At 38.1% G+C, this 20,380-nt stretch overlaps 1 protein-coding gene across 1 annotated transcript; it reads left to right on the top strand.

Annotated features, from left to right (window-relative positions):
• The first annotated feature begins 3,378 nt into the window (after positions 1-3,378).
• On the top strand, positions 3,379-4,773 carry LOC130590138 (uncharacterized). The gene is made up of 6 exons (XM_057392128.1): positions 3,379-3,439; positions 3,533-3,852; positions 3,943-4,122; positions 4,209-4,319; positions 4,406-4,472; positions 4,560-4,773. The coding sequence occupies exons 2-6, from the start codon at positions 3,641-3,643 to the stop codon at positions 4,671-4,673; spliced, it is 684 nt and encodes a 227-aa protein (XP_057248111.1). The 5' UTR covers positions 3,379-3,439; positions 3,533-3,640; the 3' UTR covers positions 4,674-4,773.
• The last annotated feature ends 15,607 nt before the right edge of the window (positions 4,774-20,380 follow it).

Below are 20,380 nucleotides of genomic sequence, written 5' to 3'. Positions count from 1 at the left end.
GTACATATGTAGATAAGCAATTATCTACATTGTGTACTTGGAGAACTGTAGGGAAATGCTGCCGGATTTTCCTTAGAATTGGAAAGTTGGCATATATTCACTAGTGAGATTAGACGTCCAAGGATGGGTTAGGTTGGAGTGATAAGGACCTTTGACTGCATGCATACAATTGAACATGTGACTATCTTAGCTTGTTGTATACGTGTGTGATTTGAATATGTGAGTGTATGTGTACTTTAATAATGATTGATGCATTATAATGAATGTTGTGTTTAATTATTAGAGGTGGTCTTCTTGAATGAGATGGATCGTACTTGGATGTATGGTAGTCGTGAATCGATTGAGTTTGTGAATGGGGTCTCGGAATTCTGTAGAAGTGCATTAGAATATCAAACATCCTCTGGAGCAGTCGACTTTTATTGTCCTTGTTTGGATTGTAGAAATGTGAGCAAGGTTAGTAGTATACATGTGGTTAGGGAGCATGTATTTCGCCGTGGGTTTAGGCCTCAATACCATGTATGGATTTGGCATGGTGAGCAGGGGAGGTATATGGGAAGCTCTGGATTAAAGAATGATGTATGTGAAGAAAAAAAGAAGGATGATGATGAGTTAGGGGATGAGAATTTGGATGATGAATTTGGAGATGATGATAGGGATCGGGTAGACGAGATGATACACGAGGTTGAAGATCAGTCGTGTAGACGACCTCGTATTTTTGAGTCTATGTCTAAGGCTGCTGAAAAGCCGTTGTATCCAGGTTGTACAAAGTACACCAAACTTTCTGCGGTGGTAACACTGTTCAACATTAAGTCGAACGCTGGTTGGACGGACTCTAGTTTCACATCGTTGTTGGAAGTTTTAGCTGAGATGCTCCCTGAAGGAAATGAACTGCCAAAGTCGTACTATTATGCGAAGAAGTTGATGTGTCCTTTGGGTTTAGAGTACGAGCGGATACATGCTTGTCCTAACGATTGTGTGCTTTATCGTAATGAGTATGAGCATTTACATGAGTGTCCACGTTGTGGATTGTCGAGGTACAAGCGTGAAGGAGCTGGAGGTAGTGAAGGACCACCAGCCAAGGTGTTGTGGTATCTACCCATAATACCTAGATTTAAGCGCATGTTCTCAATAAAGGAGATGCGAAGAATTTGAGGTGGCATGCAGATCGTAGGAAGAAAGACGGTCTGCTCAAGCATCCGGCTGATTCGCCTGAGTGGAAAACTATCGACAGGGTGCATAAGTCATTTGGTAATGAGGATAGGAATCTGAGGCTTGGATTATGTACGGATGGCATGAACCCTTTTGGCAATCTCAGCTCGCAGCATAGCACATGGCCAGTAGTTTTAGTGGTTTATAACTTGCCTCCTTGGTTGTGCATGAAACGCAAGTACATGATGTTGTCGCTTCTTATATCGGGGCCCAAACAACCTGGAAATGACATAGATGTATACCTTCAGCCGCTTGTTGAAGATTTACAGAAGATGTGGAACGAAGGAGTGTTAGTATTTGATGCGTATGCTAATGAGATGTTCACTCTGCGTGCCATGCTTTTTTGTACTATGAACGATTATCCAGCTTATGGGAACTTATCTGGGTATAAGACTAAAGGAAAACAACCTTGCCCGATTTGTTTAGATGACATGAAATCTACACACCTTAAGGGCTGCAAACATGTGTATATGCGCACACGAAGGCTCCTCAGCCGCGACCATCCCTATCGGTTTAAGAAGAAGGCATTCGATGGGACGGTTGAAGAAGAAGTTGCTCATAGACCATTAACTGGTACTGAAGTTTATAATCAGGTGAAGGGCATTGAAACAGTCTTTGGTAAACCTGCTAGTGAGGTTGATATGACTAAGGATTATGGAAAAAACAGTCCATTTTTTGGAAACTCCCATATTGGAAAGATCTAAAGGTCAGACATTGTTTGGATGTCATGCACATAGAGAAGAATGTTTGTGAAGCTATTATCGCGACACTTATGAATATTCGAAAAATATTAAGGCGTCACGACTTTACTTGGAAACAGAGGGGATTCGACCAGAGTTGTGGGCTCAAAAAGAGAAAAGAAGAAAAGAGGGAGAAAGGGTGATGATGATGAAACACAGAAAAGTAAAAAGGTGGAGGATTGGAGAGGAATTATTTGCCACCAGCTTGCTACACGATGTCGCGTGCAGAGAAACGGATTTTTTGCGAGTCATTGTATGGCATTAAGGTCCCTACTGGCTACTCATCGAATATGAAGCGCTTTGTTACCTTAAATGGTGAGTTGAAGTTATCGAGTATGAAATCGCACGATTGTCATGTCATGATGCAAGTATTCTTACCGATTGCAATTCGTGGATACTTCCAAAGCATGTGAGGCACACCATTACAGAACTGTGTTCATTTTTTCATTCAATCTGCAGCAAAGTCCTAGACCCGTCGACCCTCGATTCCTTGCAGACTAGAGTAGTTGAAACTCTATGCAAATTTGAGATGTATTTCCCCCCTGCATTCTTTGACATTATGGTCCATCTCATTGTCCATCTAGTTCGAGAAATTAAGCTGTGTGGTCCAGTGTTTTTGAGGTGGTGCTATCCTTTGAGAGATATATGGGAACTTTGAAAGATAAAGTTCGTAATCCTGCACAACCAGAAGGTAGTATAATTCAAGGGATTGTGGGTGAAGAGATCAGTAATTTGTGGCTGAGTATTTTGCTAGTGTTGATCCTGTTGGACTTCCGACATCCCAACTCCTAGAGGACAAGTTGATGCCCTACACGAGACTCTAGGACGGGACCAGTATGGACGTGTGAGGGGCGTAGGAGGTGTCCGCCTCGGGGTGAGAAAGGTGTATGGTGATTAATACACCTCTACGTCCAGATCCACTACCTCCAGTGTCAATTCATCACCTTCCATAGATGTGGAGGCTATGAAAGCCGAACTTCGGGAGGAGCTCAGAGCGGAGATGACTCAGAATTTCAACGCCATTTTGGCGCAGATGGGCTTACCGACTTTTGGTGCTTTCACGCAGGGCAATGTTCCTGCAGCCTATTCCTACGCAGCCTGTTCCTACGCAGCCTCGTCCACAACCGGAGTTAACGGTAATTGTTTAATATCACAACTATTGTTCTTAAATATGTTGTTTCATAGACTAACCTTGAATAGAGTTTTTTTTTAAAGGAAGAGACACCATGTGAGCTATGTAATCAAGGAGATGGTCATGGTAGATTCATTATCGTGGCTTATGGATCTGTACAGCCCCCTAGGGACCGGCCACTATTGCACAACCAGCCAGTAGCTGATATTCACTATGTGGTCAGCGTTGAAGACATTGTGCCCGGTTTCGAAGCATTTCCTCTTCCGCTGCCGAATGCAGGAGTTGGTTACAGTTATTGTCTGATTCCATTGGCAGTTATATTCTATGGCCGCGTGCATTGGTGCGGTTAGCATATCAGGTACAATCTCTAACATAAGTTATATACATAGTTTTCTTTTATAGTTCCTATATATGATTGTCAGTAATATCTTTTAATTTAACTAATTACTAGGGTTCGGGGAAGGCCGACAGGAAGGGAAAGAAGGTAGCTTCACCTCAGGGAGGCCGACGTGCCCAAGTGGGAACGAATTCTTCGGCAAAGTATCCACTCATTACGGATATGGAGGTGGTGCAACGCCTTACTAAACCGTGCTTCTGGCTACATGAGTGCATTAGCGATGCAGCCGATGAAGCAATGATTGAGATTAAGTTGTCGCACCACCAATTCCACTACATTGATGAGGAAACATCGACCTTCATTTCTAAGGATGATATTAAAGAATTCTTACTTGGGGAAGAGTTGAATGTTTCCATGATACAAACATTCATGAGGTAATACTTTATTAATTAAGTAGTATTCAATCCAACTAATAATAACTTCCATAATAAGTAAGTTTTATTTTTATCAATATGAATTCTCAGGCTATTATACAATGATGTGAGGCGATCTAGTCAGCCAATCTTTGGTTGGTTATGTCCAAGCTTTGTACGAGATGACAGTTGCGTACAAAACGAAAAAGAGGTGAAAGTATATCTCAAGGATTCTTTGAACGCATGTTCTCGTCTTGGATATAAGATCGTTCTTCTTCCTTACATTGAATCGTATGCTTCTTAAACTGACTTTTTAATTAATTAAATTGACCTATTAGTTGTTCTACGATAACAATAACATTATTTTATTGTTGTAGGAACCATTGGACACTCATTGCAATATGTGTGTCAAGTAACGAAGTCTACCACTTTGATTCTTTGCGTAAAGGAACAATACGGTCCTTACTAGTCAAATCATTGTTAAATAGGTAGCCTAATCGAAACTATATATGCACACTTAGCTTATTAAATATTAAATGTACATCTAATCTTATAATAATGTGTATTGATGTAGTGTGATGAAGAAGATTACTTCATCTGGACTTCGACAAGGAAAAGCTCCTGTTTGGTATTTAGTCGAGGTAACATGTAATATTTTTTGCATCCTTTTATACAAACACATAATACACATATAACATGTCATTTATTGCATCTTTGGTGAATTTTAGTGTCCGGTACAAGAAGGTGGACTTGCGTGTGGGTATTACGTCATGAGGTTCATGCTCGATATCGTCAACTATTGCAAAGATGTTGTTGATCTTCGAAAGGTATGTAACTTTTAGGTTTCCAATTGTTGTTTGTTGTATTTCCGGCCTATTTTAGCCTTTTCGCTCCCAAAATGTAGTTATGATGTGATTTAACCTCAAATTCTCTTTGAACATGATTATATGAGGCATATTATAACTAGTATGTAGATTCTTAGGCTTTAATTTGTTGTTGGTTGCATTTCGGGAACGAAAAGGCCAATTCCGGCCTATTTTGGCTATTTTGGCCTTTTCGCTCCCAAAATGTATTATGAAGTGATTTAACCTCAAATTCTCTTTGAACATGATTATATGAGGCATATTATAACTAGTATGTAGATTCTTAGGCTTTAATTTCTTGGTTGCATTTCGGGAAAGAAAAGGCCATTTCCGGACTATTTTGGCCTATTTATTTTGGCCTATTTTGGCCTTTTCGCTCCCAAAATGTACTTATGAAGTGATTTAACCTCAAATTCTCTTTGAACATGATTATTAGGCATATTATAACTAGTATGTAGATTCTTAGGCTTTAATTTCTTGTTGGTTGCATTTCGGGAACGAAAAGGCCATTTCCGGCCTATTTTGGCCTATTTTGGCATTTTCGCTCCCAAAATGTATTTATGAAGTGATTTAACCCCAAATTCTCTTTGAACATGATTATATGAGATATATTATAACTAGTGTGTAGACTTTTAGGCTTTAATTTCTTGTTGGTTGCATTTCGGGAACGAAAAAGGCCATTTCCGGCCTATTTTGGCCATTTTGGCCTTTTCGCTCCAAAATGTAGTTATGAAGTGATTTAACCTCAAATTCTCTTTGAACATGATTATATGAGATATATTATAACTAGTGTGTAGACTTTTAGGCTTGCATTTGATTTTGATTCCATTTCGGGAAGATATATGTCATTTTTAGAAGTACTAACTACGGTAAAATGATTGACTTTTTGTATATGTTTATTCCTTGGTTGTTTTGCAAGGTTTATGCATGTTTTGAGGAACTTCACCAAAGAAGAAATTGACGAAGTTCGGGATAAGTTGGCGTCCCACATTACCGATGATTGCATAGGATGAGATTTTCGCTCCAACAATGTACTAGCTAGTTTCTATCACCTATGTACACTTTTTACATTATTTTAATATATTTGAAGTTAATTATTACCTTTCTCCACTTGTCATATATTATCGTATTGCAATTTGCATTTTTTTTCTTGTCCAAGAGAGGTTATGGGTGGGGTGGGGCTGGTGTGTGGGTGCAGGCTGTGCTGCTGGTATGTGCAGGCTGTGTGCAAGCAAAAAAAAAAAAAAATATAAAGTGAAGGGCTGCGCTAGTTTAAACTAGCGCAGCCCTTCTTACTTGAAGGGCTGCGCTAGTTTAAACTAGCGCAGCTCTTCTAGCAAGAAGGGCTGCGCTAGTCCTTCACTAGCGCAGCCCTTCTTCTTAGAAGGGCTGCCCTTCTAAACTAAGAAGGGTTGCGCTTGTGTAGGAGGCGCAGCCCTTCTAGCTTTTTTCAAAATGGCGCAGCCCTTCTAGCTGGGAAGGGCTGCGCCTTTTTGAAAAAAGCGCAGCCCTTCTAACTAGAAGGGCTGCGCTTTTCTAGCGCAGCCCTACTTGAATACTGAAGGGCTGCGATGGAAAGGGCTGCCCTCAAAAAGCGCAGCCCTACATGCCATTTTCAGCGCAGCCCTACTGCTTTTTTCCACTAGTGCAACCCTATAACAGAGCACCAACTATAGCATAAGCTGATTTACATCTCGATTGCTTCTGCAGGCAATATTGAAAACAATCTATCTAATCACCTGCTGAGGCCTAAGCAACTGGGCTTCCAAAATCTTCTTGGTTCTCTGCACCCAAATATGGTATATGCTTTCCACAAAGAACATATTAAGCAACTGGTGATTTCTTTGTGTTCCCCTACTGTATTTAGCCACTGTAGGATTGATTACAGTTAAATTAGCGATCATAGGGGCATTAATTAACTGTAGACAAGTTCTCCAGATCTGTTGACTATAGCTGCAATTGAAGAATAGATGCTCCTTAGTTTCATCTGCAGCATTACACAAAGGACATCTTTGATAATCTCCCACAATCCCCCACTGGAAGAGCCTATCTTTAGTACTTAGTCGTCCTTGAAGTAGAAGCTAAGTAATGAAGATAGTTCTAGGATTTGCCCTACTATTACAAGTGATCCTTCTCAAATTCACCTTAGGACTATCACCCCTCATAAACCTTCTAGGAGCATTGATAGTCCATATATCAGCTTGCTTAATGTAGTAAGCATGAAGCCATTTGATCCGTAAGCGATCTTGCTTTTGTGCTAAAGCCCAAAAATGCTTCGCAATTGCAGCCTCATTCCACATAATTATTTCCTTGAAATTCAAGCCTCCACATACCTTCTCGTTACACATATAATCCCAACAGACAAGAGACTTCCTATAATTAACATCCAACCCTGTCCAAAGAAAGCTTCCAAGGATAGTATGAATTTTTTTGAGAACATTCTTTGGGAGCAGAAAGATTTGGCACCAATAAGATTGAATGCCTTGGAGAACTGAAGAGATCAGTTGAGTCCTACCAGCATAAGAAAGTTTCTTTGTTGTTCAGGTCTTGACTCTAGCCACCACTTTAGTAATAAGTGGCTTGCACTCATTATAAATAGTTTCTTATAGTGCAAAGGGACACCCAAGTATCTAAATGGAAATCTTCCAGTAGGAATTTGTAAGATATCTTGAAAATTTTGAATTTCATCTTCTTTGAGCCCAGGAAAATACACATTGCTCTTGTCAAGATTGGCTGTTAACCCTGATGCAGCAGAGAACTTGCGAAAAGCTTGCATAAGAAGAGTCACTTAACTACCATAAGCTCTAGCCAAGACTAACAAGTCATCAGCAAACATTAAGTGAGTGATGCTAAGCTTTTCACATCTGGGATGAAAATTGAAGTCAGGAATGAGCTTCAATTGATCCAAGCACCTTGACAAATATTCCATGCAGATAGCAAACAAAAAAGGAGACAAGGGATCACCTTGTCTTAGCCCTTTCTTAGCAGTAAAGGGGTGGCTAGGAGCCCGATTAATTAGAATAGTATAGGAGACAGAAGTAACACACAACATAATTTATTGCCCAAACTTTGAAGGAAAGCCCAATTCATAAAGCATCATATGTAAGAAGGCCATTCAACTGAATCATAGGCTTTTCTTAGGTCAATTTTTATCATACACCTGGGGCTAATATTCTTAGTAGAATATCCTTTGATAAGCTCAGTAGCAATCAAAATGTTATTAGATATAGACCTACAGCTTGAGCAAGATCAATAATATCACCAATAACCTTCTGAAGCCTCAAAGTGATTATCTTAGCAATTATCTTATATATAACAGTGCAACAAGCAATAGGTCTCAGATCCTTAACAGAGGAAGGATTAGGAACTTTTGGCACAATAGTGACTAAAGTAAAATTTATCTCATTAGGCGAAATGTCATTTTCAAAGAAATCCCAGATAGCCATATACGTTTGAGGTTTAATAATATGCCATATTTTCTTAAAAAAAAAGGATATTAAAACCATCAATACCAGGTGCTTTAGAGTTATCAATGCAATTGAGCGCAAAGTCAATTTCCTTAGTAGTAACAGGATAAACAAGAGAGTGATTAGCATCCACACTGACCTGTTTGCCTGCTCTCATAATTATGATATCAACTCCATAGATACTAGCTGCAGTAGAGCATATAAGGCTTTTATAAAATTGCACCACTTCTAATTAAATATCCTCGTTCTTAGTTAATCTGTTGCCATGATAATCATACAGAACATCTATGCTATTTCTAGCAAATCTATCTTTCATTGCATGAAAAAAGAAGTGATTGTTCCCATCACCAACTTGGAGCCATGGAATTCTAGATTTATGCTTATAAGCATTTTCTTCAATATCCATAAATTTCCTTAACAAGAGCATATAACCAGTCTCCTAAGAGTGGACGAAATCATCAGAAGCATTACTCTTAAGGGCTGTTTGAATGATGTCAAGTTGCTCTCTGAGTTGAGCAATTCATTTCCCCAAGTTAGCAAAATCTCTCTGATGTAGATGCTTCAACTTATCTTTCATTGCTTTAAACCTTCTCCAAACTTGCTTCATCTAAGAAGCAGGCCCAAAGAGAAGCCAACAATCATGGACAACTTGAGTAAATTCTTCATATTCTGTCATGAAGTTATAAAACTTGAAAGGCCTTCCCCCTAAATTAGTGCCAATTGCACATTTCAAAAGTAAGGGACTATGGTCAGAGAGCTCTGGGTTTAAGTAATCAACCACCACTCCAGCATATTTACTCATCCATAGAGAATTGATAATGCATTTGTCAATTCTACCAAGGATCTTATCTTCCCCATGGCTCTCATTATTCCAGGAATAATGCCCACAACTTCTAAGCTTTAATAAATCACTATTTTGTAAACAATCAGCAAAATCCTGTATTTCATAGGTAGGAACAGGTCTACCTTGAAATCAATCAGCATAATCAAGCAAAGCATTAAAATCCCCCATGATACACCACTCCCTCTAAGTTAAAGCATCAAGTCTATCCAGCTCATACCATAGACTTTTCCTTGTTTCTACAGTATGCAGCCTATAGACAACAGTGATTTGCATTATATCCCATGTATGTTTATCAGTAAGCATACCATGATCCATTGCTCTTGAGTGTATGTGAGCTAAAAATTAACAGCAGTAGGATTCCAAGCCACCCAAATTCTACCTCTATGAGAAGCATTATAATTATCTTCCCACCTCCAATTACCACCGAACTTCCTTCTAACTCTTTCTTTATTGCTAATTTTTACCTTAGTTTCTAATAAGCCAACAAAATTGACCTTATTATGACCTAAGTACTTCCTCACTTTTACTATAGAAGATGGATTATTCAACCCCCTCACATTTCAAGTACTCCAAATCATGTGGGTTATATATGGAAGGAACTAGTCCCCCCCTGCCCTCATTCACTGTGTAAATAACTGTACCTGGGCCTTCGTATTCTACTTGCTTATCCTTGTTCCCTTTAGAAGGAACAACTGTCCATAAAATGTCACCAACTCTAACATGTGATTGTTGTTTCCCCCTGTGTCTTGTACAATCTAAGTAGAAGGAACCTCTGATCTGCTTCAGTGTTCTGTACTACACCTCCAGATTTGTCTTGTACTGGCTTTGCAACATGAATAGGCTCTTTAGGTACCCATTTTTTGTGTAACCTTAGAGTAAGGTCTAGCTACAATAGCAAGTTTCTTCTTCGCATAATCATGTCCAGTAGATTGACACTTATGATAAAATGGTGGAATCCAATCATATTGGACCTTTTGCTCTATAATGTTACCATTAGTATCTTCAATACATACCACTTTTAGAACTTCCTTAGTCACATAAACCTCAATAAGCACCCTAGCAAACGAGACCCTCATTTGTCTAGTGATACACTCATCAGCAAACAATGAAACTTTTATCATGCTGCTAATTTTGCTTAGTGATTCAGGCCCCCTGCAATTAAGTGGTAGATTAGGGAATCTAACCCACGAAGGGATAACTCTCATAATTTCATCATGAAAGTTAAGACTAGGAGTCTAAGGTTTTACAATCAGTGGCCTATTATTCAAAGTAAAAGGGCCAACATAAAATATTTCATTTCTATCCTTCATGTTTTCAAATTTAACAAGAATACACCCATCTTCATGCAAAAATACTTTAGTTTTACTCACATTGTTCCATTCAAGAGAAATATACTATATGATGATTCCAATAGATGGTGTTTGGTCCACAACATAAAGTACTACAACATTAGCCCAAACATCAGATAACTATGCAACTTCATGCTTATCAATTTGAGCAATGGACTTACCATCCTTGACAAGAGGCATAACAAACTTGAGAGACATTCCCTTGGCAGTCAATCTCTTCTCAGCAGCCAAAGTCAGACCATGTTTTTGGAGGGGCAACCTCTTCTTGAGGTTGCATAACCTCCTCATGCAATTCTTCAACAGGCTCAGGTTCCACTTCAGTTTCACCAGGAGTGTGCATCTCTATGGGAGACGTTTTATCATTACCATTTGAACTCGCAATATTCACCCTTTCCAAATTATTGCTTGTATTTGTGCTATCCTGTTCTGCTCAAAAGCTAATTTCATAGCATCTATAGCACTTTGCACTACCGGAGAGTCATTTCCAACAATAGATACTGGAGTAACAGTACAATCGGCACAAAAAATCCCAGTATTTCTCACCAAAGCTCCTTCCTTTGATGCCAAAATTGTGCTTGACGAGTTATCGGATAATTAGGAATTTGTTGTTTCTTCTTTCGACCCATAATAAGCAAGAAAATAGTAGCTTACACAATACGTAATCTCGAGCTTACCAATGGAGGAGAAACCCTAACCCCAATGACTCTTTTTTCCCTTGCTACACATGCATGTATGAATGTTCTACAGCCTTAGGTTCATCTTTCTATAAGAATAAAAATAACACTTATTTTTATGGAGGAAAATGACTTTTTATAGGAACGAAAAACGATTCTTAAAAAAAAATCATTAATAACCCTTTTATAATGTTTACTAAAATAACAGTGACAAACTCTATAGCTAATAATCTATATCTATATCAATCCGACTTGCATGGACCCAGTTCACACTAAAAATAGTGTGGACCAGGCCCAGGCACGTAACCCTATATATCACTTTAACATACACTATATCACTTTAACATACACTATATCACTTTAACATACACTATATCATTGTAACATACACTATATCATTTTAACACACACTAAATCACTTTAACATACACTATATCACTTTAACATACACTATATCATTGTAACATACACTATATCATTTTAACACACATTATATCACTTTAACATACACTATATCACTTTAACATACACTATATCATTTTTTTTAGCAATTCAAAGTTGTTATTGATAACCAAAAAAATATGGATTACAACCAAAGTGAAAGGAGCAACAGGCTGCCTCCAGACACCAGACAAACAATCTAAGTCAACAGTAGCCTATGCCTATCATTTTCATTACAATTGCAAGCTACTTTAAACAAGACTTCCTTAACTACAGCAACAGGACTTAGATTAGTACCCTCAAAGTGTTTACAGTTCCTCTGGATCCAAATAGCATACAGACACTCAGTATAAAGCATCACATACAATATGTCTTTACTTCTCTTGCTCCTAGCTTTCTGCACAACCTTTCTTAATTCACCCCCAGCAGTGCTCTCAGGAGACATCCCAATCACTTGTAGAACAACAATCCAAACTGACTTGCTGTAATCACAATTAAAAAATAGATGTTGCACACTTTCATTTTGGACTCCACACATCTTGCAAAGTGTACTGCACTCTCTGTTCCATTTGCTCACTCTGTCTGCAGTTGCTAATCTGTTCAAAAGGGCCAGCCATAAAATAAATGTGCTGTTAGGCGTGGCTTGATTGTTACAAGTAAGCCTTCTCCAGCTCACTTTCTCAAAGTTCTCCTGCATCAGTTTATAAGTTCTTTTTATACTGAATTTCTGTAAACTACTCACCACTTCCCAGCCACCAATATCCCTCAGCAGCTCCCTAGTGTCTAAAATTTTCCTCAATAACCAAGAAGTGTTACTCTTGACAGTAACAATCTCAATGGATCCCCTCTTGATATAGTAAGCATGTACCCAGCGCACCCATAGCTTGTCCTGCTTAAATGATAGTGCCCATAGTTGCTTTAACAGAGCAGCTTTATCTCATAGGTTCATGTTGATAACATTTAGACCCCCTGTGACCTTAGGCTGCTGAATACAAGACCAAGCCACTGGAGCTTTGTTTGATTCTATGCCCCCAGTCCACAAAAACTTCCTACAAATACTATCCACAGCTTTAATCAACTTTTTTGGGAGGGGAAAGATTTGCCCCCAATAATTTTGCATACTATCAAGAATGGTCTTCACTAACTGAAGTCTGCCTGCATATGACAACAGATGCATCATCCAACTTTGAGCTCTGACTGTGATCCTTTCAATCAGTGGTTTACACTGAGTGAATGAAAGTTTTTTTGCTGCCAATGGAACCCCTAAGTATCTGAATGGAAGATTCCCAATAGCATGTTAATTTTTTCAGCAATCTGATGAGCCTCCTCCAGATGAACCCCAGAGAAATATATATAACTCTTCTCATTGCTAGCTTCTAACCCAGAAGCTCTTGAAAACTTTTAAAAAGCCTCAATAATTTTCTCAACTGAACTGCTATCAGCTCTTGCAAACATAAGCAAATCATCTGCAAACATTAGATGTGTGAGACCAATCCTTTCACACTTTGGATGAAAGTTAAAATCAGGGTTTTTACTCATATCACTCAAACATCTACTTAAGTATTCCATACTTAATGCAAAAAGAAAAGGGGATAGGAGGTCCCCTTGTCTTAAACCTTTCCTTGCATTAAAAGGTTTTGTAGGGATCCCATTCAATAGGATAGAGTAAGATACTGATTGCACACAAGCCATTATCCATTGAGAGAATCTTACTGGAAACCCTAACTCCTGCAGCATACTTTCAAGAAACACCCACTCAACTGAACCATAGGCTTTCTTTATATCCACCTTGACTACACATCTAGGAGACATGTGACTCCTATTATACCCTCTTATCAACTCTGTAGCCAATAAAATATTATCCACAATTTGTCTTCCTGGGATGAAACCTGTTTGAGAACAGCTAACAACTGTGGTAATAACTTTCTGCAGCCTATGAGTCAAGATTTTTGAAATCAGTTTGTAGATAAATGTACAGCAGGCAATAAGCCTATAATCTTTGGCATACAAAGCATTATCTTTCTTGGGTATTAAAGTGATAGTTGTACAGTTAACTGGTTGATGAATGAAAGCTTGCTCAAAAAATTCAAACACTGCATCATATGTATCCTTCTTGATTATATGCCAGGTTTTCTTAAAGAAAACTCCATTAAACCCATCCAAACCTGGGGCCTTTGCATCATCTATGTCATTAAGAGCAGCATCTATTTCTTCAGTAGTTACCTGCTGAATAAGAGAATTACTTTCATCTGGAGTCAACCTAGCCCTTCTCTAACAATCCTTAGGTCAATACCCTCCAGTTGTTCAGCTCTTGACCCAAGGAGGCTGTTATAGAAGCTTGTGATTTCCCCCTGAATTTCATCTTCCTTAGTTAACCTCTCACCCTACTCATTATACAACACTGCTATTTTGTTTCTTGCATTCCTCACTTTAACTGCACTGAAGAAGACTTTGGAGTTAGAATCTCCCAATGAAATCCACTGAATTCTAGATTTTTGCTTCAATATGCTTCTTAATACTTGACCATTTCCTGAGTTGCTCAATAACCAGTTTTTCCTCCTGTTGCCTTTCAGCTACATACTCAAGGTCAGGCAAAGTTTGCAATTCAGCCAGCTTCTTCCTTAGATCTTCAACTTTAACATGAGCCTTAGAGAAGCTTTTCCTATGAAAGCTTTTCAAAGCAGTCTTCACAGCTTTTAGCTTGACCCACACACTTTTCATTTTATGATGACTATAAGTAGAATGTCAGGCCTCTTAGACCACTGCTAGGAATCCTTCTTGATCAGCTAGGAAGTTCATAAAATGAAAAGTTTTCCCTTTGTGAACTTGACCCTCTCCAGTATCAAATAACAGTGGTGTATGATCAGAAATACTAGGCTCAAGATAATGAATCACCACCTCAGTGAACTGATTGATCCATTCCATATTCACTATAGCTCTGTCAATTCTACTAGACACTCTCTCTACACCAATCCCCTTATTATTCCAAGAATAAAAGTGACCACCAGTGGGAGCTTCCAACAGTTGATTATCAATCATGAAATTATTAAAATCAACAGTTTCAGCTTCAGACACATCAACTCCATTCATTCTATCCACACTATTACACACAACATTAAAGTCCCCAATCATGATACTAGGTTGACTCTGATCAGAAATAAAATTTGTCATTTCAGACCACATAGACTTCCTATCAGCAACTGAGTGCAGACCATATACTGCTATCATATGAAATTTAAAACTCCCAGCTCCATCATGCACCTCAGCAATAATCATCTGTTCTGAAACAGAAATAATATCAACTTTAGCTTCACCTACAATTCAACCTAACCAAATTTTTCCCTTTATTTGAATACTCATAATTACTAATCCATTGCCACTCCTTCCCAAATTTTTTCTGAATTTTGCTGCTGTTGTGTACTCTGACTCTGGTTTCCAGTAAAGCACAAATGTTCACCTTATGAGACCTGAGGAAATGTTTAATTTCCTTCACCTTCAGGGGATCATTCATTCCCCTGACATTCCATGTAGAGACTATCATCAGGTAAATAGGGATTAGGCCCCCTAGCACCCCCAGGAATCCCTGAGCCAAATTGCAGTTGAACTCCACTCTGCATCACACTCTTGCCCTTATCTTTATGCTTCCTTATTACTATCTTCCATGCTCCCTCTTCTGGATCTTTTTCTTGAGCAGTACTTGGGGTAGCAATAGGAGGAACAGTATCCCCTACCATTGTTTCTTCCACTCTACTCTCAACTTCATCTTGCTTCCTAGAAGCACCTTCTTCATGAGAGGAAAGACTAGTTATCTCCTTATTCATAGGAGCTTGTACCTGATCAGTCTTTTGCTTTACCACCCATCTCTGCACCACCTTTTCAGGCCCCTTCACTTGACCTTGATTACCACAATTGTGCCCCACCTTCTGACATTTCTTACAGAAAGGAGGAAGCCAATCAAAGCTCACCTTTTGCTTGAAAACAACCCCATAAGGATCCTCAACTTCTATCTCCTTCACCAAGTCTTGTGTCACATCTATTTCAATTAACACTCTAGCAAATGAAACTCTTAAACACTTGCTTGTACACTCATCTGCATACAAAGGCACTCCCAAAACACTTCCTATCCTACTAAGAGAATCCTCCCCCCAGCAGTTAAGGGGTAGATTTGGGAACTTCACCCATATAGGAATCACTTTCAGTATTTCTTCATGAAAGTTGAAATTTGCACTCCAGTGTTTAATAATCATAGGCTTACCATAAAGTAAGTGAGGTCCAGAGTACAAAATATTATCCCTCTCCTCCCTGTTATTAAGTTTAACAAGGAAAAACCCTTCTTCACGCTTATATATCTTTGGTTCCTCCAGTAAACTCCAGTTAGCAGCCACATATTGGTTAATAGCTGATAGGGTAGGGTTCTGACCAACCACATATACAACAACTGCATTTTGCCAACATTCCCCCATTTTTTCTATTTCTCCTTTATCTAACTTAGCAACCCTACTACCATTGATAATGGAAGGAGCAACAAATTTCAAACCCATACCTTTTTCAGAGATACGATTAGACGCTGAAAATCCCTTCCATTTTTGCTTTGCTACCTCCTGAAGTGTTGGACCCTCATCTTCTAGTGCCACAACTTCAGTTTCCACCGCCATTTCTTCTATTGTTACTGTTCCATTGCTTTCCTGCTCCTTCTCAGTCACAAGTCTCGTTTTTTCTTGGGTCTCAACATTTCTATCCTCTCCCGGTGTCGACGAGCTACTCGCCGGCCCAGCAGTTTTCTTTTTCCGGCCCATAACCGGCACCGGCGTACAATAGCTTAACACCTTATCGTGCGCCTTGGGAGGGTTTAAGGGTTTTTACACTATATCATTTTAACATACACTATATCATTATAACATACACTATATCACTTTAACATACACTATATCACTTTAACATACACTATATCACTGTAACATACAGTATATCATTTTAATATACACTATATCATTTTAACATACACTATATCATTTTAACATATACACTATATCATTTTAATATACACTATATCATTTTAACATACACTATATCATTTTAACATACACTATATCATTTTAATATACACTATATCATTTTAACATACACTATATCATTTTAACACACTATATCATATCAATATACACTATCATAAACTCACGTGATATGGATCGGGTGCACACTAATTAGTGTGCACCGGGTTCATATTAGTTTTTTTATATCTATATATATACTAAATAAAGCTAGATAATTTCATCCTATGTGTCAGCTATAAAATTGCTCTCGCCATTTGGCATTCAATTTTGAGAATATCAACTAATCGAATCATACATGTCAGTTTTAACACTTAAAACATTGTCCAAGTAAGATAAAATGCCACGTGTCATTCAAATCATAACTCATGTGGCCAAATTTTTTTAAGGCTCTTCAAATCATGCTTATGAATCAATTACAATCTTAAATCATGTGCAAGTTGATCACCCAAATCTCAATCATTCATAAATTGCAAAAACTTGATTTTAGGGGTTGATTCAATAACTATTAAATATGGAAATTATTCATGATTTAATGAAGTTATATTACATTTTTTTTTTCAAAAAAGTGAGGGAAAAACCGACTTTTATTTTTCCCTATAGATACCCTTATCATAACGCTAAACACCTTCCCATGTATTCGACCATCTTAAATTTATTTAAAATGGAGCATGAATATGGTTCATTTGACACGCCATATTCACCTAGAAATTTAAAGATTTGACATTCTAAAGTGGAACACTCAAATTTTTTTTGACCACGAAGGTATGGTACTAACAATATTCAAAAAAATCGAGGTAAAAATGACTTTAAGGAATTTTTACTTCCCATGAATTGATGTGGGAGTTTTAAATGACCAAGGGGGAGTGCTTGAATAAATTTCCACGTTTTGTCGAAATTTCAATTTCCCATTATTTTTTTTTCCCCATTTTCCCACTTCCTATTAACCTAATTTATTATATGAACATCATGGTAATTTCTATTGCCTACCTAGTTTTCAATACAACAAACGACTACTTATTAATGGTTATAATTAATTTATAATTATATGAACACCATTACTATATTATAATATACTATTGTGGGAATCCCTTTTTTTATTGGAACTTTAATAATCAAACATGTACTTATTGGAGCAATGACATTAAAGTTCAGTCTTTATGTTGGGATCTATTAGTATGTTCATCTTTCTATAAAAATAACACTTATGTTTATGGAGGAAAATGGCTTTTAATGGGAACAAAAAATCGATTATTAAAAAGAATCTTAAATACCCCTTTTATAATGTTTACTAAGATATCGTGACAAACTCTATAGCTAATAAATAAAAGAACAAAGTCAATCATTCTCTGGCTTGTTTGGTGAAAGAAGACAAAGAAGCCTCCCCCACCCCCCCACCCCCCCAATGCACACACCCCCTACCCTCCCCCTGCACCTCTGCACTGCAGCACCCCCTGCACTGAAGCACCCCCTGCACACCTCCTTCCCCCCCGCACTAACCTCCCCCTGCACCCCTGCACTGTAGCACCCCATGCACCCCTGCACTGTAGCACCCCCTGCCCCCTGCAGTGCCCCCCTCCCCTTCACGGCACAGTCCCCCACCCCCTTGCACAGTCCCCTACCACCACTCAAAAAGCAGAAATAGGCCATAACGAGTTTCATGTACCTAAATGGGTTTCTTACATATTTTGTTATCCTAATAAGAACTAAACATGCCATTACATGAAACTAAAAGTGGGAAATTAAAGAATAATTGGAACATAAAAGGCCGAAATCGGTCATAACGACTTTCATGTTAATTTTCCTTTAATTATCACATTTAGCCACATGTTAAGACATATATAGTACTAAGAGCTACATATATAACCATCAGAGTCAAGAAAAACCATTTCTCATGCTTTGAAACCCAATTTGGGTAAATGAAGGTCATTTAGGGCCGATTTTAGACTTTCATGTTCATTTTCCTTAAATTCTCACATTTAGCCACATGTTAAGACATATATAGTACTACTAGCTATATATATAACCATTAGAGTCAAGAAAAACCATTTCTCATGCTTTGAAACCCAATTTGGGTAAATGAAGGTCATTTAGGGTCGATTTTAGACTTTCATGTTCATTTTCCTTAAATTCTCACATTTAGCCATATGTTAGGACATATATAGTACTAATAGCTACATATATAACCATTAGAGTCAAGAAAAACCATTTATCATGCTTTGAAACCCAATTTGGGTAAATGAAAGTCATTTAGGGCCGATTTTAGACTTTCATGTTAATTTTCCTTAAATTCTCACATTTAGCCACATGTTAAGACATATATAGTACTAATAGCTACATATATAACCATTAGAGTCAAGAAAACCCATTTCTCATGCTTTGAAACCCAATTTCGATAAATGAAGGTCATTTCGGGCCGATATTTGACTTCTTAGCTCAACTGTAAATTCTTTAACCTCCTGCACTTAGTCTCATTATTGACTTCTTATGTGTATTTCATTATGAATGTTTTTATAAGGTGTTCATCAAGGGCAAGCGAAGGGAGGATTCTTTCACCACCTCCGAGATAAACGAGGTTCGGGATTTGCTGGCACGCTACCTGACTGACATTTGCATGTGAAGATGATGTCGCGACTTTGAGCTTTTTTGTTAGGATTATGTTACACTTACTTCATATGTTTATTATTGACTTCATATGCTTTTTTATTAGGATTTTAGTACTTATTTATAACTTCATTTGTAGTACATTATGAATATTATATTATATATAATAATACCATTTTGAGTCCTTTATACGACGCGTCCGTGAGATGTTTTCTAATTAAGGCAGGTTTTTTATATTTATATTTATATATATATTGAAAACCTGATGCGATTTTCCCTTAAAACCGCATCAGATTATCTAAAGGGGGGTCATCTACAACAAATGACCCCATTTTGGGGGGTCATCTACGACAAATGATGACAAATGACCCCCTTTTGGGAGGGGTCATCTATGACAAATGACCCCCTTATACGGGGGTCATCTATGACAAATGACCCCCCTATAAGGGAGTCATCTGTGATAAATAATCCCATTCCCGCAATACCCCAACCGCGTCAAACATATAAATAACCCGACACGAAAACTTTAGGCGTCGGCTGTTATGTTAGGAGGATGCGGATAGACCCATTTCAGAATTTTTTCCAACCCTAACGCATCCAATTTTATTAATAAATGTGACACGTTGGCTTGTGTGGACAATTGCTTATGGTAACGTATTTTGCTGCATTATTGCACCCCTGCGTACGAGATTTTTTTTTATCAAAAAAAATTAAAATTAACCATGGTTAAGTTAGGCATAATTTTAGAGGCTGTATTTAGCCTTTTTCTTTGCTGTATATAGCACTTATGTTGTTTTTGTTTTGCTTCTAGTATAGGATTCCTAAGGTGATGCGCTAATTAATATAACACGTGCACTGCACGTGTCCTGAACGACGCCTAAAAGCAACGAAGCTATTGTCGACGCCTTTAGGCATCGAGGATAGATGGGAATTTGCAAACCCCCCCCCCCCCAACGCCTATATCCACGCGTCGAGGACAAAGCGTCTCCAATGTATGGCTTTTGTAGTAGTGTACTATTCTGCAAGATTAAATATACCGTACCATAAATCTAATTGCTAATATGATGGCTAGTAGCATTAGTATCGGATTATAAGCTTAAAAGTTTCTATTCATACGAAGTAGTAAAAACGTCAGTCGTTGAAAATAATATTCTACAAGTGGTCCACAAAAATATAGATTGAGAATCAAATTTTCTCCGGTCACTACTTCATGCATATGCTTTTTTTTGGTGCGAAAAGAGGGACAAACCCAAAGG

Source organism: Beta vulgaris, chromosome 9 (genome assembly GCF_026745355.1).
Source record: "Beta vulgaris subsp. vulgaris cultivar EL10 chromosome 9, EL10.2, whole genome shotgun sequence".
Taxonomy (NCBI): Eukaryota; Viridiplantae; Streptophyta; class Magnoliopsida; order Caryophyllales; family Amaranthaceae; genus Beta; species Beta vulgaris.
The sequence above is the reverse complement of the archived record's forward strand: the minus strand, read 5'-3'. Positions and strand labels throughout refer to the sequence as shown.

Coding starts and splice junctions, on each gene's coding strand:
- LOC130590138 (XM_057392128.1), top strand. CDS start 3,641: ATGGAGGTGGTGCAACGCCTTACTAAACCGTGCTTCTGGCTACATGAG. Junction 4,123..4,208: donor CTTCTTCCTTACATTGAATC/GTATGCTTCTTA, acceptor TTATTGTTGTAG/GAACCATTGGACACTCATTG. Junction 4,320..4,405: donor GTCAAATCATTGTTAAATAG/GTAGCCTAATCG, acceptor GTATTGATGTAG/TGTGATGAAGAAGATTACTT.